The 25,827-nt window shown below is 42.8% G+C and overlaps 1 protein-coding gene across 8 annotated transcripts in view; it reads left to right on the top strand.

Moving 5' to 3' along the window:
• Nucleotides 1-25,827, top strand: part of Nckap5 (NCK associated protein 5) — a 958,567-nt gene that overhangs the window by 584,969 nt on the left and 347,771 nt on the right. For all 8 annotated transcript variants that reach the window (XM_051147290.1, XM_051147282.1, XM_051147283.1 and 5 more), the window contains one exon: nucleotides 19,431-19,518. In XM_051147290.1, the coding sequence (XP_051003247.1) occupies nucleotides 19,431-19,518 (88 nt within the window). The remainder of the gene's footprint in view (nucleotides 1-19,430; nucleotides 19,519-25,827) is intronic.

Genomic DNA, 25,827 nt, shown 5'->3' with positions numbered 1-25,827 from the left:
TGAGCCTGAGAACCTGCCTTCATAAGTAGAGGACAACTGAGGAAGACCAGCAACATAACTTTTGGGCTATACACACACACACACACACACACACACACACACACACACACGTGCACACACATGCACATATATAAATATGTGAAATAAAATAGACAGTAGGTATCAATATGGCTTCCAGCTGTATCTCAGTAAGTATATTATTAATGACCACAGATATGTATAAAATGTTATCACTTGTGAACTTTTCATCAAGAGCTTCCTTTTTTGTTTCTACCCTTGAGAATCATACATCTTTCATGTCTTTATAGCTGAGAATTGTACATCTTCCTCTACTGCTGCTAAATATCAAAGGGAAAATTTCCCCTACAGTGAGTTTTAGTGTACAAATGTTCTGCCCTTTCCCCTGTACCCTTGCTGCTTCTACTTTTGTTCCATTGGCAATTTAAAAATAAATGGGCACTATTTGGGCCTAAAGGCACTGTGTTTCCAACATCTATTTCACTGGGCAGGAATGTGCAATAAAAGTGCTGCATAAAAGCTTGGGCTCCTCGATAAAAACACAGGAAGACAATTGACTTTTATTTAATGTCCACCTTGAGGTTGGGGAATTTTGCAGTTATCAGGATCAGAGTTTTTTATCATTGCAGGTCTTTCTTAGCAACAGAGAGTCCAGTGTGTTTATTCTTTACTTCCTCTGAGATACCCAAGGTCACGAAGGACATGTTTCAAAGACTAGAAGAAGAAATCTGTGTCACCACGATGTTGGGGTAAATATGCAAGACCTAAAGAACTGGTTCTCAACCTTCCTAATGCTGCTGTGACCCCTTAGTGCAGTTCTGCATGTTGTCGTGACCCCCAGCCATAAAGTTCTTTTGCTCCTACGTCAGCACAGTAATGTTGCTCCTGTTATGACCCATAATGTAAATATCTGATATGCAGAGAACTGCTGACCTAGAGCATCATAAGACAGATGATTTGGATGTGTGCCCACTGGGCCGGTGTTGACTTGAGGCCTCAGTTGACTCCACTTTTCAAATAATAACAAACTCTAAAGCTGCAGAAATGGCTCAGCAGGTAAAGTATTTGCTGTGAAAGTTTGAGGACTGGAATCTGGCTCTGCCAGCACCCTTATAAATGCTGGGTTGGCGTGGTGGTCGACTGTCAACCCCAGCACATTCTCAGGAGGTGGAGACAGAACCCTTAAAGAAAGATGGATTGCTAGACTACCCAAGGAGTTAGGTTTGGGCAAAAGATCCTGCCTCAGTATGTAAGGTGAGGAACAACCGAGGACAACAGCCATGTCAACCTCTGGCACACACCCATGCTTACCCACATACATGTAAAAATGCATACCCAGGTGCAGGCATAACATGCACACAAATAAAATAAAATAAACTACCATGAAGGAGAGCATACACTCTAAATGTATGTAGCTCTTAACTAGTCATCCTACCAATGATCTCTGGTACTGTGCATTTGGTTAAAGTGCTAACACATGTACCAGACTAAATGTAGTACTCTTACTTAAATGTATATATATAACATATTTCTTATTAAATGAAACTATAGGAAGTGACTTAAAACCTACAGACAAGATTATACATAATCTTTCCATAATGCTACATCCTAACTCACTTGCCAGAATGCATCAGCACAGGCTGGAGAGAGGTTCAGCGGTGAGCACACTTGTGCCCAACCATGAAGACCTGCACTTAGATCCTGCAGTCATGTAAAAAGATCTGGTCATGAGTGCATGGGCGCTTACAATCTCTGTGCCTTGGGAGGAATGGTCAGGAAGATTTCTTGGACTTCTTGGGTGCCAGCCTAGCTTTTCATCTCAAAAGAGTGATAAAGAGGGGTAGAGCAGGGCACCCATCATCATCCTTTGGCTTTTTTCACACAGGGGTGTATACATTTATACACAAACACACACACACACACACACCACATACATACATGCATCTGTACACACACACACACATGTACATATATACACACATATGCATACATACAGAAATACACAGGTCAGTACCCCTATATTGCCTCTGATAAGCTTTCAAAACTTTTTACGTCCTGTACTCTCCCTTGGCTTCTAGTTCTAATTCGAACAGTGTAGGATTAACTGTTTGTCCGGTCGCCTCTTGGCCTCCTGTTCTGAGCAGTGTTTCTTTATCTGAATCACTGATTAGACCCAAAGCATGGTAACCATTCAGTAGGTGATTGGCAAATGACAATACAGGTAAACTAAGAAGGTGATATGTGAGTGAAAATAAAGGAGAGTGATTAGTCATATTACAGAAGGTTTTACTGGATAAGCTTCCTACCATTGGAATTAAAATTAGACTTACCTATCTCGATTCTTCCTTCTAGCTTTCACCATCAATTACACTTCAAATGAGGTAAATCTGTATGTGACTCCACTATTTAGGGAGTTTATCTTGTGTGACATGATTCCCAGGGATCAAATGTTCATTCACCTCCACTTAGGGAACCAACAATAGGCCAAATTAAGGATATTCCTGACGTCCCACTTGCCAGACCAGTAAGTTTTATTGGAATTACTTACAGGAGCAGAAATGACTCAAAGACAGTTGTACTACCAATGCCCAGCCCAGCATGGGTGATGACTCATAAAAGCTGAAAGCATGGAGCTCACTGTACAACTTGCAGGCAGCTTGACAAGTTAGAGTGTCTGTTCCAGGCAGCTCAGTTAGGCTGAGCATCATCCAGGCAGCTTGGCTGGCCTCTGCTTCTTCCAAACAACTTGGCTTCTCTGCATCTTCCAAGCAGCTGGTTTAGTTCTAGAACAGCTCTCAGTAGTACTTACTTCTTATGTCAATGTGGGAGAGATGAGCCTTGCATATCTGGTCAGTTTCAGGGACTTCCTGAAGTTTCTGAGTGGCTTATTTACTTCCTGTGTCTTAATGAGGCACCACTTAGAACATCCGTAGTGTTAAGGAACTTAGGTGCAAGATGGAATACGTTATCTTGGAGGGAATTGCTACACAAGAATCCTGCTCACTGTGTGAGGTGAACAGTACGAAAATGACTTGAAATATCAACTGAGGTCTCTGAAGAGCTCTTGGGTGACCTGAAGAACCAAAAGGTGGGTTCACCAGACTGTTTGATGCTGTTTAACAGTGTGGGAGTGAGTATCTCAGAGGACATGAGACCAGCGTAGAGGCAGTTCAAGGTTACTGTTCAAGAACACACATTAAAAAGCACACATGGGGATGGAGACATGGACCAGCTGTTAAGAGTATCCTTCTTGCTAAGGACCTCTATTCAGTTCCAGCATGCATGATCAGCAGCTCACAACTACTTCTAACTCCTGTTCCAGTGGCATCTGATGCCCTCTTCTGGTCCCTGCAGGGACTGCACTCATGCTGCATGTACACAGACATGCGGGAAAACAGTCATTAGACATAAAATAAAAATAAATAGGTCTTTTCTTTCTTTAACTTCAGAAAGAGCCTTTTTTTTCTGAGTCTTGTTTCGCTAGATCTCATAAAGACATTGAAATCTGGACTTTTAACAAACGCTCGGTAATTTACTGCAAGGTGGTCAAGGGAGGCACCTTTGCTGGCCGAGGAGACCACTGCATTGGCCACTGTTGCTATGAAAGCAGGAACCTTGGATGGAGGGTGTTTGTATGAGCATAGAAGGATGGTAGAAAGCCCGTTTTTCATGTACTAAGTGGCAGGAAAAAGAATCTCCATCCAAATGCCAGATGATCGTGATGTGTAGTTAAAAGAAAATCCATTTGGGCTCTGAAGAGATTGTTCAGTGGGTCAAGTCCTTCCTGTACAAGCCTGAAGTCCCTGTTCCATTCACTGGAAGCCACCTGAAAAAGCCAGATATTATGCTATGTGCTTGTCATCCTGGTGCTCCGGGGGACAGCGGTGCAGGTAGATACAGGCAAATCCCTGGGCTTCACTGGCCAATAGCCTAGCCATATTGGTGAGTTCCAGGTTCGTGAGGGACATTTTGTCTCAAAAAAACAGAATGGACAGCACCAGAGATACGGCACCATTTGATGTTGTCTACTCACATATGTACACACCCATATCAACATCCAAATGTACACACCAAATACACATACACACAAATGAACACATATACACAAACACACACACACACACTTTCCCTACCTCCCAGTGTTATTATAAGTGATATAAGCCTGAGTCCCCTTTATTTGTAATCTAACATAGAAGCCATTCCTAAATGAAGTTCTCCACCCTTTTCATTTTTGTCTTTTTCCTACCCGCCCCCCCAGCATTTCCAAAGATGAAGCACCCCTCTTAGTCTTAAATTATGCGCTGTATTGTAAAGGTGTATACATTGGGTAAATAACAGTACAATGGCCAGTTGAGGTGGCACAAGTCTTCAACACAAGTATTTGGGAGGCAGAGGCATACAGATCTTTATGATGTACCCAGGTCTACATAGAAAGGTCTAGGCTAACTGAGTCTACATAGTGAGACCCTGTCTTTAAAAAAAAGATTATTAGAAAGGAAGGATCCTTTCATAAGTATGTGCTTCATTGTTTTTGCCCACAAACTTAGCAAAGTTGTGAGGTTTTTGTGCAAGTGTAGGTTCTTTTCCACATTTATTGACATTTACCATAAAAATTCTGCATCAAAAACGTGTCTGCCAACTTGGTAACAGAGTCTTCAAAGCAAGCTGACTTTGAAGGTGTTTGTTTGAAGCTTCCCCTATCAGAGCAGGCACACATGTAGACAATTCAGAAAGCTCAAAGAGCTAACCGTGTAAGTTAGCAGTCAATTTGTCATGTATGAAAGAAGGCTGACCTTCAGTGTCCAGCTGGGAGGTGAGCAAAAAAAAAAAAAAAAAACCTTCAGCAGTGACAGCAGGTCACTGAACCAAAGGAATGAGGTAACAGGCAACTGAGGAAGGTGGTCAGGAGCCACACTCAGGCCAGGACAAAGGTTGAGTGAGAAGTGCTTGCTGATAACTCTGAGTTGGAACCCCAGAACTTACATGGTGGGGAGAAAGAAGAAACTTCTTCTGTTTGTTGTCCTGTGACTTCTGCACCTGTGCCTTGGCACACATACATGTAGGCACACGTGCAACAAGAGCAGCACTTGCTTCCTTATCTTCAACATGGTGCTCAGTCAGTTGGGGTACTCTGTGAAGTGGAGCTAAGCAGGCAGTCACCAAGTAGCAGCTGTGCAGCTGGTGTTTACTCGGGCCACACATGCAGGAGGCTTATATTAGTACCCATGTCTCATTCTCTTCTTGCTGGGAACCCAGGAAAGGAATTGTGCCAGCTACCTGAGCTGTTAACTGGGAAGTGTGAGTAGCCGGCCAAGAGCCCTTAAACCTAAAGCCGAGGGATCCCCATATGTCCTACGTTCTCTTTGCTAGAGATGACGAACATATGGATCCAACAGTGACTGGTTAATAAAGGTACCTTTTTAACAGGCCATGATAGTTGAAGGGTGAGATGGGGACATTGGTAATTGCGACAGAGCAGTAGACAGGAACCTCACTATCCTAAACCAGTGCATGGTGCCACACTGTGTGTATGTTCTAGGTTCCTTTCTATTACTGACCAACAGTAACGTAGGAGAGGAAAGGGGCTTCGTGCCTTACATTTCTAGGTCACAATCCATCACTGAGGGAAGTCAGGGCAGGAACTCAAATAAGACTTTGAAGCAGAGACCATATAGGAATGTTGCTTGCTGCCTTGTTCAATGACTCATACTCAGCTGGATTCCCTGCATAGCCTAGGAGCACCTGCACAGGGGATGGAGCTGCCTACACTGAGCTGGGGCCTCCTGCATCATGAATGATTAGATGATTAGAATACCCAGCCCCCCCTGCGCGCGCACGCGCGCACGCACACACACACACACACACACACACACACACACACACACACACACACACCATCTCCCACAGGCCTGTGTGAGCTAGACAGTTAGATCAGGTTACCCCAGGCTGCTGAATCAGGTTGACAAAGATAAATAGGACGGAAAAGTTGCTCAGAATTTGTGTCAGTAAGAAATTGAGTTACTTTGCTGTTGTGGTTTTTGAGACAGGGTCTCACTGTGTAGCTCTGCCTGGTCTGGAGCTCTCTATGTTGACAAGCTGGCCTTGAACTTACAGAGATCTGCCTGATTCTGTAACACTTTTTAATATTTTATTATGTTTCTTTTTAACATATACATTTATATTATTACACATGGGTAAAATAAACTACATACAGCAGGAAGAACTGTGAGACAATCAAGAATTATATAAATGTTACATAGTGATTTGGCTATTTATATTTGGCAAACGTGAAGTAAACATCTTTCTCATCTTCTTGTGTCTAAGTTTATGAATGGAGATTAATATCTATCATATCTCATCTCTATTAACTTAAAACATCTATCTTGATCTAAAAACATCTTAACCCCTAACCTACTAAGCTTAATTGAAAGACTAAACTATCTGGTCTTCAAACCCATCAGAGACTTGAAAAGGCAGGCAGTAAACTGTCTCAGTCATGTTTTCATTTTGGAAGCTGCTAACCTGCACTCCGGGTTCACTGACTCCATATCTTAAGTTCTGGGTCGAAGGCATGTACCACCTCCCTGGCTCTACAAATTCAGTTGTTTTTCAAGTCCCAGAAATGCAGGGGTTGTTTGCTAGACTACAATAACCTGCCTTGTCTTGACTATTACAGTAGGTTATTCTTCATTCCAAGTACCATCTGAGACTTGGATAGAGAATATGTGCACTTATTTTATTTTATTTTTATTTTATTAATTTATTCAGATTACAATTAAATTGTTATCCCATCACTTGTATCCTCCCTATTTCTCCCTCCCTCCCGCTTTCACCCTATTCCCCTCCCCTAGGTCTAAGACCGAGGGGACCTTCCCCCACTATATGGTCATAGGCTGTCAAGTCTCATCTTGGTAGCCTGCCTATTCTTTCTTTGAGTGCCATCAGGCCTCCTCATGTCTGTGATAAAAGCACAAACAGAAGAAAAACAGGAATGTGCACTTTTTTAAAAAATCAAAGGAATTTGGTCTCTTAGAGGCCTGGAACTCACCAAATAGAGTAGACTGGCTGGCCAGGGAGCTCCAGGGCTCTACCTGTCTCTACCTCCCTGGTATTGGGATTTTAGGGCTGTGGGTTGAATGTGTAATATCCACCATAAGTTCATGTGGTTTGAACCCAGCTGGTGCCACTGTTTTGGAAAGCTGTGGAACCTTCAAGAAGCGGAGCATTGCTGGAGTAAGGGGTGAGAGTATCATAGGAAGCCGACTGAGTTTTCATAGCCAAGCTCACTTCCTGTCCATGTTCTGTTTGTTGACCATGGATGCAGTCCAACAAACCAAGTCCTGCTCATGTCACCACTCCTCCTGCACCATGCGTTTGAACTGTAATTCAGAATGGCCCTTATCCTTTAAGTAGCTTAGTGTCGGGTCCTTTGTTGCAGCAGCAAGAAAAGTAGCAATATACATTAAATATTTACATAGCATCGGTTTGTTAAATTCCTGCTCTCAAGGATTCTATTTCCTACACTTCTTACCTAAATACTAAATAATGTTCAATTCAGATTGTATTGGCCTTCAAATTAACTATGCTTAAAGGCACAATGCACCCAGAATTGACTTGGACACATTTTGTCCTGTACTCCATACTAACACCTATCTAAGGTACATGGGACTAGCTTTCAATTAGTTACTATTTTTGTTTTCCTGACAAAATACAACAAAAGCAACTTAAGGAGCAAATATTTTGGCTCTCAGTGTAAGAGCACAGTCCATCTCGGTGGAGAACAGGTGTGGGCAGTTGTGTGAGACAGATTCTTCGGTTGCGTCTGAGGCAGGATGCAGAGAGAAATGAGGCTCCTGCTCAGCTTGCTTTCTTCTTTTCCTTTGTTCTGGGGCTGCCATCCATGGAAGGATGGCTCTGTAAGGTGGAGTTTTTCTCCTCAACTTATGGAGTCTGGGAACTGGAACAGACACACCCAGAGATTAGTCTCCTGGGTGATTCTAGATCCTGTTACAATAGCCATCAATGTTAGCCAGAAGAAGTTGGTTATACCAATACAAGGACATGATGTATCCAGAATTGTTGCCAAAAGAGAAGCTGGCATCTTATCTTTTGAGCTCAGCATTAAGATTGTTACAACTACACTGGGTGCGAGTGCTCAGGCTGGAGAGACTTTGTTACACTGTCTGCGCTTTGTGTGTGCTGGGCTCTACTGTCCCTGCTTCTCTGCCAGAAGCCACCCTGAAGTTCCCTGGCTAAGTGCGCATGACAGAAAGAGCATAAGAATCCACAGTAGATCCCACGAAGCATTTTGTTGGCCCTTGGCAGAGACCGAACCTTTGAATTCTTACAGCACCTTTCCACCATAGTTACACCTTCTTTGCCACAAAATTTAATGCTATTCGTTCATTTCCAGCATGGCGCGTTGTTGCCCTTCTCTTTAATTTCTATCAAAACGTAACAGCAGATAACAGTAGCCCCTTCCTGGGTAGTGTGGACATCATTCAGATCCAGAATGACAATTGACTTGTACCTAAACCTCTGTTGTTCAGTTGGAAAAAATGAAAAGAGAGAAAGAACCCAGGTGTGTGTGTATGTGTGTGTGCGTGTGTGTGTGTGTGTGTGTGTGTGTGTGTGCATGTGTGTATGTGTGTGTGTGTGTGTAGGCTAGAAGATGATCTTGGGGATCATTCCTTTTAGGCACTATGCACATCTTTTAAAATTGAGACAAGATCTTTTACTAGCCTGGAGCTCTGAAATGGTCGAATCTGGCCGGCCAGGGAGCCCAAGAATTCCCCATCCTCTCCCCACGACACTTGGCTTCTACTTTCATGAGTGCTGGTCCTCATACTTGTAAGACAAGAAGCTTATAGACCACCGAGCTCTCTCCGCATGCCCCAAGCATGTCTTGAAGCATAAGAAAAAAGAGGGTGTTTATGTGGGTGATGAGGGTCATGACCATACAGTGAGGAGCCAGGTACAACAGGCAAGAAAGACATGTCCCACGAGCAACATGGGCACATGACCTCGCACATCTGAATTCTCCCTCTGACTAGACCTGCAAAGGCACAGTGCACACTGAGCAAAAAAACCTTGATTATCTGGTCTACATCCTGTTTTTTTTAATAAGGTGAATAAAATAGTAAAGTCATTTTAATAAAGGGGCAAAAGGAAGTAGTCCTGAGTTGGTTCATTCATTCATTTTCTAGACTCTCCCATGTAGCCTCATGACACGTTAAAAATAGCTTTTTCTGTTGCCAGTGGCCAAAAGACATAAACACAGAGCCTATTGATCTGTCCTGTATCTTCAAAATTGCTTCAGCTTATGAATACAGCATTGTAAAGATCCATATCCAAATAATGCATTTTTGGTTAAAAAAGTAATTTATTGATACTCAAAGTATTTTATAGAAACTTGTACTCTAAACTTTTAACTTCAGATACTCCAGAAACTCCAGAACATAAAATATAAAAAATTCAAGCTGGATTTATTTATTTATTTATTTATTTATTGCTCTTTCTTAAAGAGTTTATGAACTGTCTTACGATGATAGGTTTAGAAATTGTATTTGTATGAGTTTGTAAGCCTGATATGAGGACTGGTGTCATTACTTAATGTTATATTGGTATAGAATGTGTGTGTGTGTGTGTGTGTGTGTGTGTGTGTGTGTGTGTGTGTGTGTATGTCTAAAGTGTGTTCATGTGATTGCTGTGGCATATAGCAGGAAGGGAGAAGACCTTGGGTAGTGGTTCTTGCTTTCCACCTTATTTGAGACAAAGTCTCTTTATTCACTGCTGTATATGCTAATTTAGCTGGCCCATGTGCTTCCTGGGGTCCTTGTGACTCTGCCTCCCTGCTCCCGGTAGAATCATTAGGGTCATCTGCTGTGTGCTGCTGTGCCTGGCTGTACGTGGCTTTGGGTTTTTAAATGTAGGTCCCCAGGATTGCAGGGCAAGTGTTTTATCCTCCAGCTAATTTTCCGCAGCCAACATTAACCAGTCTGTATTTATATAATTATGTTAATAATCAGTTCATTCATTTAAAGGCAGGCTCCATGCATGAAATAAAGACATCTTGTGGTTTCTTGGGATGTAGCCACTAACTTTGCATATGTGTTATGTAAGCGAGACCGTGGCAGCTCGTGGTTGTACTTGTTAGTGACGTCCCTTTGCCCACGTGGCATTTTCTGTCTCCCTCTTTTGCTGGATGAATGCAAGTCTACAGACACACCGCCCCCCCCCCATGGCTGTGGCTTTGCATTCTGCTGCGGGGGAGTGGGAGCGCCTGGGAATCACTTGTTAACATTCAGAAGACTCTTTTGTACTCCATGTGGAAAATCGGTTTTGCCACTGACTGCATAGCTGTCTTCTCACCCAACCGGAGCCTCTCCACAGAGCAAGTTCCCCATGCAGAATTTGCACAAGCCTGCCTGGGGAGAAATTTATGTGGCTTTCTACTCACATACAGATGGCCCCAGAGTGAATAAGATGCAGTGATTCAAATCGGGCCAGCACCTTTCGATCTGTTTGGAGACGCTGCCGCATCCCTGGGAGGGAATTAGAGTCCCACAGCTCCCAGGCAGCAGTGAGTGGAAATTCTTGCAAAAATTTGTGCTGAATTAAAAATATATATCATCTAGGGTGGAAAAACCCTCAAGCCATGCACGTTTTATGGAAAGTAAGTTTCTAGTTCCTTGTGGTTTTCAGTTTTCCACACTCAAGATCCATCATTTTTGACTCTTGTGGTGGCAGGAGGATAGAGATTGGGGTGAGACCATCTAAGTCACAGCCAGCCTGAAGACTGCTCTTGCTCCCACAGTGAGATGTGTTCTCCTCCAAGGAGGAAATGCGTTTTTTTTTCCCAAGGAGACAACCTAGTATGTGGTATGTAGTACAGTTCAGAACCAGCTCAATGGTTTCTTCTTGCAACTGAAAACCAGTCAGCTTTTCATGGTGCGGCGCGTGCTCTCAGGGAAAGCGTCACACTGAAGTTAAGATGGGGCGTGGGCTAGATTGCTGAAGAAAAGTCATGGAAGCAGAAAGGAGAAATGAAACTTCACAGGGAATGGGAGGTCAGGCTAGATATGTCTGTTCCTAAACTGTTCTGTCTCTCCCCAATGCATCAGAGAAATGGGCTGTTTTGGCAGCAATCTCTCTGCCAGAGTCAACGTGAACAGACTTCCCTGGCCAAAAGCTACACCAAGAAGCCTGACCACTTTACACTCACACTAGCTACCAAGGCTAATGAGCCAGGCTGAAAAATTATGGGATGTCAATATGGTCAAAAGAATAAGGCTATATATTGTGTTTATTTTAGCAAGGAACAGTAGCCCTAAGTGTTACAGCTAAAGACACCCTCCCTTCTAGTCTTACCTGCAACATCTCTCTGGTGTGTGACATTTACATATAGCATAAGTCCATGAAAAGTGAAAATGCAATCGACTGGAGAATTAGTTAGAGGAAAAAAGTACAGCATGAATTTAGTCACACCCGAAAGTACTTACCAGCAACTTACTCAGTAAAGATAGCTATGTGAGGCAGCTAGGGGGAAAACAAAATACTTTTTAAAATGAGTCAGAACCTCTGACTTGGAGAAACTCAGGGAGCAGTTGTGTGTGTGTGTGTGTGTGTGTGTGTGTGTGTGTGTGTGTGTGCATGCCTATGTGCATGCACCGAAGTGTGTGTTAATATATGCACAGAGACCAGAGGAAAGCGTCAGGCATTGTTGCCCAGGCACCATCACCTTGTTTGCTGCTTGCTCATGGCTAAGTAAACTAAGCTGGCCAGGGAGCCCCAGGGGTATATGTGCCAATCTCCCCAGCACTGGGCTATAGGCAGTAGCTACCAATTCCAATTGAACAAACAAACAAACAAAAAGCGTATGTTTTGGAGATTGAATTCAGTTCCTTATGCTCTTAAAGCGAGTACTTTATGAATCGAGCTATCTCCTCAGCCCTCAAATATTGCTCATATTATTATTCTAAGACAGGGAGAGTCCAATCATTTGGTAAAGTCAAAGAAAGGCTGTCCTTAGGCAGTGGTGTGTTCTCTGTGGGATTTGGGTGGAATGAGAGTGCTGTTTTTGGTTTTTTGATTTTTTTAGATAGAACATATATTTCCTTGGATAGTTGGTTTAAAAAGCTTCAGCAGATATTCATTTGGGGTTTTAGGTTATAACAAGAATTATATATTAAAAATATCATGTTAGATCCTATCATCTCAGAAAACTGAGCCTGGGAGACTTTTAAGCTGCCTGGGTGTAGAATGCTTACCTGGTGAGTGTGACGTCCCAGATTCAATACCTTGCAATAGAAAAGAAGACTCTGGAAACATCTGGAACATCTGGAAACATATTTCCTATTGTGACTTTTCACTGGATGAAGGCCTTCAGCTCTGAAAACACACTCCGCTTGTAAATAAAGCCTTAATTTTTCAGTCAGGACTATGAGCTGGTGCCTTGGGCTTTAGGATCCCCGAGGACATGAGTTCCTTCCCTTGGACCCACATGGGGGAAGGAGAGAGGCAACTCCTTCATGTTGTCCTGTGCCTTCTAGGAGTGTATGATGGCACATGCACACACACACACACACACACACGCACACACACACACACACACACACACACACACTAAATAATGCATAATAAGGGCGTCAGGCCCAGTTGGTATCCATTCGCACTAATTACATCTCAGTAAGTGGACATTTTTTTCTACAGATTTTTGTTTGGAATAGCTGCCTGACCAGTATTTGGAAGAAGAAGTGATTTAATATCAGTTAGAGAGAATGAGAAATGATTGTTTAAGGATAAAACCTTACCTGTAACCATTTGGAAGGAAACAAAACAAACTCAAAACTCCATCCAGGCTTGGACTGGTGGCAATAATTGGCTTCTTTTCCTCACATTTGGGGAGCAGATGGCCTGCTCTGAGAAGACTGGGAATCCAAGCCCTCCTCATCAAAATAATAAAGCAAAGCAAACTGTCACTGGGTGTCAAGCAACAATGGGCCACTTCATGGTCTGTGGTTTTTTTTCCCAGGCAAACAGAGGTTTGAGGATGGGAATTGTTAAAAGGTGCCATCCGGGAATAAGTGGTCCTGTGCTCTCAGCACATACAAAATGCTTTTCTCTGTTGCCAGATACATAAACATTATTTTTTTAAAAATACTAACTTGATTGTCTTAGTAAGGGTTTAAAGGGAGCCCCGAAACCTCAATATCAAGCTGTGGCACTGAATTACTATTGCTTTTAAATCTCCCTAGAGTTGTGTCCAGCAGGTGTTCACAGCTTTCCTAAGAGTCCACATTGCATGCGAGCATCTCAGCAATTCCTTGTCTGTCCCTTCTCCTTCTTTACCTTTAACTTTTTTAAAGTATAAAGCAAAAAAAAGAAAAAAGAAAGAAAGAAAACATAGGGGCGAGGTGAGTAAGCATTTGTCTTCTTGATCTAGTGACTTCTGCAAAGAACTTTAATTACACAGGAGCCGTAACTCAGCAAGGCATGCCAGGACAGTTACACTGTAACTTAGAAGTAAAAAACAGACATGATGTGGTGTGTGTGTGTGTGTGTGTGTGTGTGTGTGTGTGTCCTGTGTATATTCAAGTACACATGTGTGCGTGAGTCAGAAGTCAACCACAGGTAGTCTTCCTTTGTTATTCTCCACCTTGAATTTTGAGACAAGGCTTCTGCCTGAACCTGCAGTACACAGTGCAGCTAGGCTGCCTGGCCAGAGGACCCCAGGAGTCTCCCAGTGTCTGTCATGTGAATTTGGGAGCACAAGCACGAACCATACCTGGGATTTTTTAACGTGGTTTCTGGGAATTGAACTCTGGTACCCATACTTGTATAAAAATCATTCTCCCAACTAAACCATCTCCACTGTCTCTTTGCCAGCCTTGGACCCCTGGGACACATTTAAATCATACGGGCGTAATAAATAAGCCAAAGAGGGAGATGCTACCCTGACCTTCTATGCGGATGGCGAAAGATATCCTGAGAAATGTGCTCTAGATAACCCCATCATCCCACACATACCAGGAAGGATGTCTACGTAGACTCTCAGCTGCAGGATCTCAGGAGTCCAGTGTCACATAGACTACTGTTGAAATGACTTTATATGGGACATATTTAAAAACTTACCATGTGCCATGGGTCAGGACGCTCTGAGAACAATATCAAAACCATATGGTTTATGTTAGATTTCATGAACACCATAGAAAAATTCTCTTCTCTCCTGTACAAACAAATGAAGCATTATGAAGCAGTGCTGCTCAATCCTGCCCACACGCTGAAAAAAAAAACAGTGGTTCCATTTCCCCTCATTATTCTGCCTCCTGTGCTTCCTTCCTTTCCCTTGCATTCTCCTTTCTTTCTTCCCTTCTGCCCTCTCTCTCTTCTTTCTTTCTTTTCCTTGTTTTTTTTCTTTTGTTCTTTCTGCATACCTTAAGGCCTTCACTGGTCAAATATAGTGCACACACTCAAAGCCACAGCATAGCACAGGCATTCTCCACGAGAAGTCCCTAATATAAGTCTGTGTTCTTACTTGGAATACTTTTTTGCTGAATGTCAGTAAAGTCAAGTAGAAGGGGCTGCCTTTTCAGGTCAGTAAACCTTGCCTGATCACCACTCTCCCCACCTAACCACAATCCCATAAGTAAGCCATCTAACCTTTCACTAACTCAGCTTTCTCATCTTCCAAGTAGATATAATGATATTCCTAAAGTACATTAAAATGATTAATAGATGAGAGTTCTTCAATGATCTCTGTTCAATTTTGAGCTATTAATAATTTAAGACTTGAAAATATGAAGGGGGGGCAGCTTTCACTTTCCTAGCTGCCTATAGCAACCACTGTTTTATGTCTAACATCTTTTTAGATGTCTAGATGGGTTCTGATAATATCTCCAGAATTTTCAGAAGCCATGCAGGGAAAAAACAAAAACAAAAAACAAAAATAAGCTTGATGATAATTACTTGTAATCTCATTGCTGAAGAATGAGACACAAGCACATCCCTGAGGTTTATTTGGAAAGCTCTGGCTACTCTATCCCCAAAATACAGAAGGCTTGAGGAATGACACCCAAGGTTGTCTAGTGACCTCCATATTCTGTTCATACCTCTTTCCTGTGAAACTAAGTTTTTTAATTAATACATTTATTTTTTGAAGTTTATCTATTTATATATACATGTATATTAAATTGAACATACTTCTTATATGCCCTTCCCCAACTTTACCTTAGCACTCTTCCATTTCTTTTAATTTCATTTGTTTCCTCTGTCGCTTCTATTTTTCTGTCATATGTGTATGTGTGTGTGCATGGGCTCATTTTTGTTTTCTTATAAAAGAGGCTGTTTACTTGGGGAATTGACTACAGTTTTAGAAGGCTGGTCTGTATTCAGCATGATGGGGGAGAGCGTGGCAGCTTGTAGGCAGGCATGGTGCTGGAGAAGTAGGTGAGGTCTTCCTGCTGTTCCACGGGCAGGGGAGGGTTGGGGGAGACTTACCTAGCCTATCATGGGCTTTGAAATCCTCAATGACCCCCCACCCACAGCGACCCATTTCTCCTACTCCAAGAAGGCCACACTCCTCAATCCTTCTAATCCTTCCAAATAACTTCACCTCAAGGAGACTTAACACTCAAGTATATGAGCCCGTGGGAGCCATTCTTATGGGAGCCACTGGGGCTTGAGGCATTAGTGTCCACTGGGTCCCACTATCTGGGACTGGGATTGCATCAATGAGGTGAAGGGTTCAGCTCATAGGGTGCTGTGTTTGAGGATCTAATAATTTTCCCCCCACTCAGATGATGGGACATCAAGCCACATAGACTAACAGATAAGGATTGTAACTCCTTCTCCTAATTCATCCCACTGCATCTAATGACTCTGGTGCAATGCTCTGCTTCAGATGAAAAGCAGTGAAGGGCATCTCAAGTGTTTGTCTCTGACTATTTCTCTGTCTCTATCTCTCTCAATAAGAGACCATGTAAGCACTTGGGAGACAGATTGTGTTTTGTTTGTTTTGAAATAGGATCTCATGTAGCTCAGGCTGGCCTAAAACTTGAGAGGTAGTCATGGATAACTTTGAATTTTCAGTCATTTTTCTTCTATCTCTCAAGTGCTGCAATTATAGGTGTGTGCCACTATACTCAGGTGATGAAGTCCTGGGGATGGAACTCAGGTCCTCATGGTGCTAGGCAAGCAGTCTACCAGGTGAGCTACATCCCTAGTCTGGGACAGTGTTACTAATAGAAACCTAAGGCTCTAGATTCAGAAACTCTGGAGGCCCGTAGTAGTAGCATTATTCAACAGAGGTCCAGTGTTGCATACACAAAAGCCAATCATTGGTGGGAAGGAAATCAGTATTATTTGAGATCTAGTATCTTCATAAGACAGGGGAAGATGCTATTGCTCCACAGCCTATCTTAAGGATCTCAGGGTACACGTGTGCACTTTATATGCTCATTGTTTTACGTATCTGTATTAAATCTTGGTACTACAAATGAGAGAAAACATGAGGTGCTTATCTTCCTGATACTTGCTACATTCACTTAATATGATTACCTCCTGTTCTTTCTGTTTCCTTGAAAACTACGTAACTTGGTTCTTCCTAATGGCTGAAGAATGCTTGTTGTGTATAGACATCACGTTTTCCTCATCCATTTCTTTGTTATTGGACACTTGAGTTCCTTAGTTTAGCTATCATAGTTGATGTATAAGCATTGATGCTCAGGTATTCTTCTCTGTAGAGTCCTGACCTTCACATTCTTAAGGATGGAGCCCAAGGTCAAGGTCATGTGTGCAGAATTGAAATACGCCATTGGAAGAATGCCATCCTTTAGAAAATGAACAGACAGACATGAGCTGTCTACTGAGTACCAGCTTTATCTGTAAATGAATGTGAACATGAGAGATACAAGGCATAGTCACATAACACAAATTGTCATTTACTCTAGGAGGCAAGACATCCTCATGTGAAATATTTGTGCATTAAAGTGAGAGGGACAAAATGAATGATATAGAGTGTATGATTTCAAAGAGATTGGTGATAAGTCGGGAAACAACGTGAGTGCATCATGAGGCAGATTTGGAAAGTAGATGGGATTTGGCTGAGAAAGGGGACTCACAAGACAGTATTTAGCAACAAATTAATCTAGTGTCCTACATGGAAATGGTTATCACTCTGGAGAGTGTAAGGGTTTTATTACTTATGTGTCTCTGTGCTGAAACAAAATACCTGGCGAAAACAACTTGAGGACGGAAGGAGTTACCATGACTCACAGTTTGAAGATGCGAGCTGTCAGAGTTGGGAAACGTAGGCATCATTCCCACCTGGAGTACCTCAGTCATTATCCCAGTTGAATGCCTTCTCACACATGTCCAGACATTTCTTTCCATGATGATCCGAGATCCCATCAAGCTGGTGCCTGGAGTTAATATCATGGGAGTCTTTGGGAGTAGGTACTCAAAGCCAAGCAGAATGCACACATTTAACATGTGGCAATATTAGCTATAGAAATGCTCATATCAATTTGAAAGGTACAGGTAAAGATGTTGGCTAAGTTGGCAAAGCTGTAAAGCAACTTAAATTCAGTAACAGAAGGGTTAAAGGTCTATCGACCAGTGTGGACACCATGAAGCTTTTAGAAGTAATTGAGATGAATGAAGAGAATCCTTGTGTGCTGATGTGGGAAGAAGACCACCATGGAAGGAAACAGTGCTGTGTTCATGGAGAGAACGCATTAGTACAAGATCCATTGTTGTATAACATTTTCCCAGTGATGGAAACATTCCATCCTTCAGGGAAGCTCCTTAAGCACGAAAGTACAGAACTCAAAATAATTTCAGGAAATCCCTAGAACTGAGTAGATTTACCAGTCGCCTCTCTACCAGAATAAGCCGTAACAGCTGAGAATCCCTCTCCAACAAAGCGAAGGCGAGCTGAAGAGAAGACCTCCAGACAAGCAAAGCTACAAAGACTCTCAGACTAGCTCAGCTGCAGAAAGAAGCAGAAACCAGCCAAGCTGCTTAGGACAACTGAGGCACCTGGAAAGGGAACTCTCCAACCTGTTGAGCTGCCTGCAGGCTCTGCAGTGTGCTCCAGGTTTCCAGCTTTGTGAGCTGTCATCCACGCTAGGGTGGGCTTTGGTGATGCAGCTGTCTTTGAGTCATTTCCATTCCTATAAGTAACTCCAATAGAACTCACTGGTACCCAGTTCGCCTTCGGTGGTTATCAGTTCTTTGTTCTGTCATGGGTTCCCTATGTGGTGTGCAGAGAGATGTGTGCCTTGCATCTTTCCAGGGAAAGCTTTGTCACACAACATCTGTTAGCTTGGCAAAAAAATTTTTTTTAAATCAAAGGATTATCCATGTGATGTGAGATATTTTGTTGGAATAAAAAGGAGAGATTAAAAGTGAAGGGAGAGGCTAGGGATGTGTGCATGTGAGTACAGATGTTCAAACAAGAACAGGATGATGGTAAATGACCCCACTACCCTCCTCCCCACTTTCCCTTTCTCGCTCCCTTCCTCTCCCTCCCTTCCTCCATTTTCCCTTTTCCTCCTCCTTCCTTCCCTCCATCTGTCTCCTCTCCTTCTCTACCCTGTCTCTTTCTTTCCTTCCTTCCTTTCTTTTTTCTTTCAATTTTGTGCTTTGCACATTTTAAGCAAATATTCTACTGCTAAGCTCTATTTTATTTTGGAATGCCATACTGAAAATTTATTGCAAATAGTAAAGTTTTTTTAAACAAGCAATACAAGAGTTTTATTGTTTTAATCACTGTTTCTGGCAAATAGTAGCAGCTTTTCAAAAGGAAGAATTTTAAACATTTTTAAATTTTTTTTTTCTGGTTGAATTAAGAACATTTGTAGCAATTTTCTAGTGGACACTTTAATTAGGTGGTTTTAGCGGACATCAGGCCCCAGGCCTAATCCTGGTCACACCCTCTCAGTTGGATAACAGCCTAAAAGGTAATTTGTAGAGATGTAGTGCTTCGCCATGATAAATGCTTATTTAAAATAAAAGAGAATAGAGATTTATAGTTTATTCTGAAGCTTTATTAAAATTAAAAATTTACAGCTTTTGCCTTTTTCTCAATATTTATTGAAAGTAGCGAGTTGTATTACCTGCTGCTACTGTTCCTCATCCCAGGTGTACATTATCCAGGCAGACAAATTTCTTTTCCGTCTTTCTGTTTTGTTTTGTTTTTTTTAATTTGAATGTCTTGGGCTTTCCTTTTTTTTTTCATTAATTAATTTATTTAGTCATCTTATAGCCCCCTCCTCAATGCAGGAAATAAAAGAGAGGGGAAAGCCATTCGCTGGTCTAAGCTTGGGAAATAACCCAGAGAAGATGACTATGTCATCCCTGTTTTAGTGGGAAACCATTTTGAAGAGTGTCTTTCTGCTTCTGTTTCTTAGAATGGAGGAAACTGTCCGAAGTCTGCTGCAGAGCCAAGGAACTCCAGAGCAGAAAAGGGAAGAACCTGCCAAGATCACAGCCTACCAGGTACACTGTGTTTCTGATGCTTGGCTTCGGCCCCAGGGGATTTGCTTAGGTTTTCTTGTTAGGAGCCATGAAGTCGTATTTTGTTTGAGAACTCTTCATGTTTACTGAACCCAAATGGTTCCTAAAGCTCCACCTCGAAACAGGTCACGGATGCACTTGCAGGATTGGGAAGCCATCTTGTAGTCCTGTTGTGTGGAGGTGGGAGATGTCTGTGTTATATTTCTTGGGGTACACCAGAGGGGTTGACGTAAGGAGCATTCGCCATAGTTGGAGTGCTGAGGAAGACGTGCAGTCTAGAGAATGCAGCCTGGACCACTCCAGGCTGAGGAGGAGACCAGCTGAGCTGCAGGGGTATGGGGTAAAGCCTAGGCCTGTGGAGGGTACAAAGCTCATAGTGACTGACAGGAGGAGGCCTGGGACTCATTAGATGGTCACCAGTGAGTTTTCCAAGTAAAACAGAGACCCTGACTCAGAAAGCAAGAGTAGAATGATGGAGGAAGACAGCCAGTGTTGACCTATGGCCTTCCCATGCACAGACATAGTCACAGACATGCACATGCATGCACAAATATGGGCACACCCATAAAAACGAAGACTTATATGAACCCAGAATGATGTCATCTGTTCTCCTTCATGGGAGCATTGTGTTTGTTATGCTTATTTACTTTAGGCTTATCTGTAAAATGGACCATTTTCATTAATTAATTTATTTAATCACCTTATAACCCTTGCTCAGTGTAGGAAATAAAAGAGAGGGGAAGGATAAACACACGGATGACATTTGTTTACTCAACACACACTTAGTTTCAGAGACACAAAAATGTCCTTATGCTGTGGCTGGAGACGAGAGAGAGGGAGAGAGGGAGTGGTTGCAGGGCGGGATGGGAACGGCAGCACTAAGTTCCTGGTAAGCTTCCTTTACTCGCCAATTATAGTGTTATAAAAATGGTACAGAGTAGCAGAGCAGTGCGTGCAAGATAATATTGACCACATCTCCCGGTTCCTCATCATCCTCAGGTCACGTACTGAATTTTGGAGAATAGCTAGAAAATTCAGTGCTTCCTAATATGGGGTGTCTTCACCCCACCTGACTCAGACTTTCTAACTTGCACCCTTTCAATGGATGAAGCCACAAACCAAAGCTGAAGTCTGCTAGGGGTTCCTATGGTGGTGCCAGTGTTTGTCCTATGGATTTCATTGTCACTTACTATGGAATAGCAGAGTCACAGCTCCCAGTGTTCAGGCTCCATGCTCGTTGTTTTCCATACATTAAATATGGTCAGATTTTCTTTGCTGGGTACATTTCTGAATGTTCTGCATAATGTAGTCCTTGTGTGAGTTATAACTTGCTTTATTCAATGTAAATTCTTTTAAAGTAGGATAGGCATTTCTGCCTAGCAGCTGGAGAAATGCCTCTTTGGTAATCATTTTGTGAGGTTTGCCATTGTGCCATTCTTGGCATTTCTTTTTAATTTGGATGGTTTTTAGGATCTCATGTTTTGCGCATAAAGTAATTTGTGTGCAAGTGCACAAGCATGTGATTGCATGTATATATATGTGTGTGTACCTATGTGCATGCATTTATAACTTGGTGTGTAGACATGTGTGTGCCCATGTGCATGTGAATGTAGGCATGTGCACATATGTACATGTGTGTGAGATGTGCCTGTTTGTACAAGTGTACATGGTATATGGGTACACATGCACATATGTGCACATAGAGGTTAAAGGACAACCTTGGCTGTTATTCTTTAGGCGTTTTCCATTTGTCTGTTTGTTTTGAGACAAGGTCTCTCACTTGCTTGGAACTTGCCAACTCAGCTATGCTGGCTGGCGAGCCCTAGGGACCCACATGTCTCTACTTCCCAACGCTAGGATTAAAACATGCAGTCCCTCACTAGCCTTTTCCAGCTGTTCTAGCAAACCCAGGTGGCCTTGTATGCTCCAATCCATAGAGATGCTATCACCTGTCTAGGACTTCCCACTACTGAGCTAGTTGTTATTAAACATCGCTTAATACGGGCACTAGAATTGGAATCTGTGCCTGCCTCCCTAGTGTTTGAGGACCAGGTCTACTGTGAGGGTATAAATGGTTGGTGATGTAAACACTGTGAAAATCCCTGTTCCTTCAGCATCCTCTAAAGTGCAGGTATTCTTGTCTCCATCTTAAGTTGGTGCCCTGGATACCTATTGACTCTTCCTGAAATTAGAACTAAGTTCTAGATGTTCCCTGGTTGCTTGTATGGAATTAAACTGATCCTCTATCTGTTGAGATAAAATGTGAGCATATTCTAAAATCACAGATTTTTTTTTAAAAGTCACTATTTTAGAATTAATATAGAAGATTAGTTGCTGGGGGATGACTCCATTTGTAAAGGAGCTATCATGTAAACAGGAGGATCTGAGTTCCACGTCTAACACCCACGTGTGGTAGCACACACCTTGTCAAGCCAGCACTGGGGAGGCATCAGGATCCCTCGGCTTTGCTAGCCACCAGCACAGCCCAGCCAGTGTCACCCAGGCAAAAGATAGCATGTCTCAGGAAACAGTGTAGCTGGCTTTTAGGAAATAGCAGCCAAAATTGACCCCTGACCTCCATGTGAACAAGCACACATATGAACACACGCACACATATGAACACACACACACACACACATGTACATGCACCTGCACACATACATAGACTACGCAAACTAACTAATGAAGAATGAATTAGAAAAAAATGTGAAAGAAAACTCACAAGCTAATAAGACAAGCAGTGTTTGGCACTCATGCTCTCTGCAGAAGTGGCAATGGCTGAGTGATGGAGCCATTAGCCGTATGTGCAGAGAAGTCACTTTGTGCACTGGGGACAGAGTCATTTCTTTGGGGAGGAATGCAAGACGTGAGAAGTTTTCCTTCAGTAGAGCCCCCGGTGTAAACATCTGCTTCCCTCTCACTTCATGTGGCTCTGTGGCTTCTCCTCTCTGGATATTTCAAGCTTTCCGATAGGCTGTGCTGCCTCTTCTTGCCACCCTGGCCACCCTTTCAGGTTGTTAAGTTTGGAAACTTATGTTCGAAAAAAGAATCAAAATTGTGCACGAGGGAGAGGGTCATTGAGCATTTCGGAAACAAAGCAGCTGTTAGGAGAGAGACGCATAGTCCCTCTGTCTCCGGGATGCAAACTCCCAGGCAGCCTGGATGGAGCTGGATCCTCATGCACTTGTGATGGATTGGCCTTTCACAGGACCCCCCTGTGTCCCCAGCTGCCTGTGCGCTTCTTTGTTGTAGCTGCTATACTCCCTTATGTTCCAGTTTCCCTTTTTTTAAAAAAAATAGGGAACATGAATTGAATCAGAGTTAATTCATTAAAAATGTGACAGCCAAATGGGACAAGGAACAAGACTTTGGACCTCACACAGAATGTCTCCGTGTTCCTCATTTTTCAAGCTTTTAAAAAAGAGTTTGGAACTGAATTAGGGAATTCTAAATATAGATGTCCTCGGTGGGCAACGGTGTTGTTAAAATGACACAAATAGAAAATGTCAAATGCCTTCTTGAGAATTCTATTCTGTTTGTACACTTACAGGTCAACACAGGGAGAGAGTTCCTGTTTCTATTCATTTTGTCTGCGTGTGCATGTATATTTATGTGGGGGCATACATGTATATGTATGTATGAGGATATAGAGGCCAGAGGTCAACTTTGGTGCCAGTCCTCTGGTGCTGATTACCTGACTTTTGAAGATATGGTCTTCCTTGGCCTGAGACTGGACAAGTGGTATAGGCTGGCTGGCCTGCAAGCTTCAGAGCTCTGCCTGTCTCTTTCTCCACTACACTAGAGTTACAAGCATGTGGCATATTGCCTGACATTTTGTCTGGGTGCTAGGAATTAAACACAGAACCTCATAGTTACACAGCAAGCACCTTAGTGACCAAGTGACTTCGCCAGCCCTTATTTGCACCCTTTTAGTTGGCATAAAAGGTAGTCGTGAAAATAGAGGAGAGGTTGAGTCCAAAGAATTAAATCATACTCACCACAGAGAATTTAGAGAATTCTGGTTATTCACAATGACCAGAAAAGTCACCACAGTTTGACTTCATTCTTCCATTTTTCTTTCTCAGATGGCTCTGTAATATCTGAGCCTAGAGCCATCACTTCCAAAGATGGGCTCCATTCAGACATAGTCCTTCCATCCGCATCTTCCTTTCCTCTCCTCTCCCTCCTCTCCTCTCCTCTCCTCTCCTCTCCACTTGTCTCCCTCTCCCCTCCCCTCCCTTTCTCCCTCCTTCCCCCTCTCCCTTCCTTCCTTTCTCTTTTTTAATGTTTTTTTTTTTTTTTTTTTTTTTTTTTTTGAGACAGGGCTCCTCTGTGTAGCCTTAGCTGTCCTGGACTAAGTTTGTAGACCAGGCTGACCTCAAACTCACAAAGCCTGCCTCTGCCTCCCTGAGTGCAGGGATTAAAGGCATGTGCCACCAAACCCAGATCCTTCCATCCACATCTAAATCAGCTTAGAAGTCTTATGGATTGTCCCTGGGCAACTTTTATTAGCTTACATTAATTGCACAAACCAATAAGCTTCACAATGACATTTTTACATACATACATTATGCAGGTGACCATATTCACCACTTAAGTATTTTCTAGAAAAAAATCCCATTGTATGTCACCTAGTTCAACATCAAAATTAAAATTACTTTGTTCATCCGTAAGTAATGCTTCAAAAGAATTGCAAGGTGTGACTAAGTATGGAGAAATGTCCCTTTCCTACTTATCCTAAGGCCTCTCAAAGGTACATATTTTAATATTAACTCTGTGTATTATGTGAATGTAAGAGCATACATGTCACGGCACATCCATAGAGGTCAGAGGATAACTTTCAGGGGTCAGTTCTCTCCTTGCAGTGTGTCCTGAGCTAGGATCTCTCCCATTCTGCTGTTGCGCTGTGTGTGGTGAGTTAGCTAGCCCACGAGCTTGGTGACAGCTCTCCCACCTCGGCCTTCAGTCTCACCACAGGAGCATGGGGATCCTGGATGCACAGGACCACACCCTGCTCTTGACATAGGTTCTAGACACTGAACGTGGGTTGTCTGGCTTCCATAGCTAGTGCTTTCACCTCCTGAGCCATCTCCCTGGCTTGAAATACATGTTGTGCGGGAGGAGGTAAGACTGAAAGTTTAAGACCAGCCTGGGAGAATTGCTGGGTTTTTTTTTACAAGTTAGATATAAATGTATTTCTAAAGTACTAAAACTCCTTCTGTAGCCAAGGATGACCCTTCACTCTGATCATCCTGCCTCCACCTCCTGAATGCTAAAGTTATGAGTGTGCATAGCCTGCCCAGTATAGAGGTTACTGGGATAGAATTGGGGGCTCTTGGATGCTACCCTAGCCTTTCACCAGCTGAGCAACATCTGTATCCCTTATAAGTTATAGTTCTTACCAAAAGTGATAGGAAATATATCTCAAACTTCACTTTACATTTTTCTTTTGCCATCATAATTTAAGTATACTCAAATATACAAAACAAAAACTTTAAGTACCCCACACAGAAACTTAGAGTTGAAAAAGTTATGTCCTTTAACATTAAAATAGAGAAGCAGCCCCTTTCTTGGGGAGCATCTTTAATAGCTACGCTTGGGGTACAAAGTGCAAAATTTCCAAACTTCTAACATGATATTGTTGTCTTTGTCTGAACAAAGCAGTGCAGCAAAATTCAAGTGTGTGATTTTCAAGTTATACAGTTCTCCTTGTCCCATCCATCACAGCCTTGCCTGTGTCTTGATGCTGCCCGAGCTGCTGGTCACAGAGTCAGCTTGGTAGCCACACGCCTGAAGCTGCTGAGCAAAAACTATGGTCATGGTAGGCTGCTTGGCTTTGATGTTTTCTTTGACATATCTATCTAGTGGTTTCTCTGGCCCATAGATTCGGCTGGTCACCAGGGAGAAGCTTCAGTACCACACTCCAATTCCAACCACAGCCCTCCCTTCCTATTGTGGGACAGTGAAGTTGAGGTGTGGAGCTCAGTTCTCTCCCTGCCCACACACACACACACACACACACACACACACACACACACACACACACACACACACACACCACACCACACATGCAGCGCCCATCAGTACTGAGTCCTTCAGTATGCATCCTGGAAGTCCCCTAACCAATAGAAGAGCCAAGACTGTAAACCACAGAGGCTGTTTACAAAGGGGTTCCTGTCTTTGTGTTACATTTATTTATTTATCTACTTCATTTGTGATCTGGGGGCAGGGATGAGGGTGGGGATGCGGTCAGATGTCACAGCACATTTTTGGAGGTCAGGGGACAACTTG

The sequence above is a fragment of the Acomys russatus genome, chromosome 6, assembly GCF_903995435.1.
Source record: "Acomys russatus chromosome 6, mAcoRus1.1, whole genome shotgun sequence".
NCBI lineage: Eukaryota > Metazoa > Chordata > Mammalia > Rodentia > Muridae > Acomys > Acomys russatus.
This window is presented reverse-complemented; position numbering and strand designations above follow the sequence as displayed.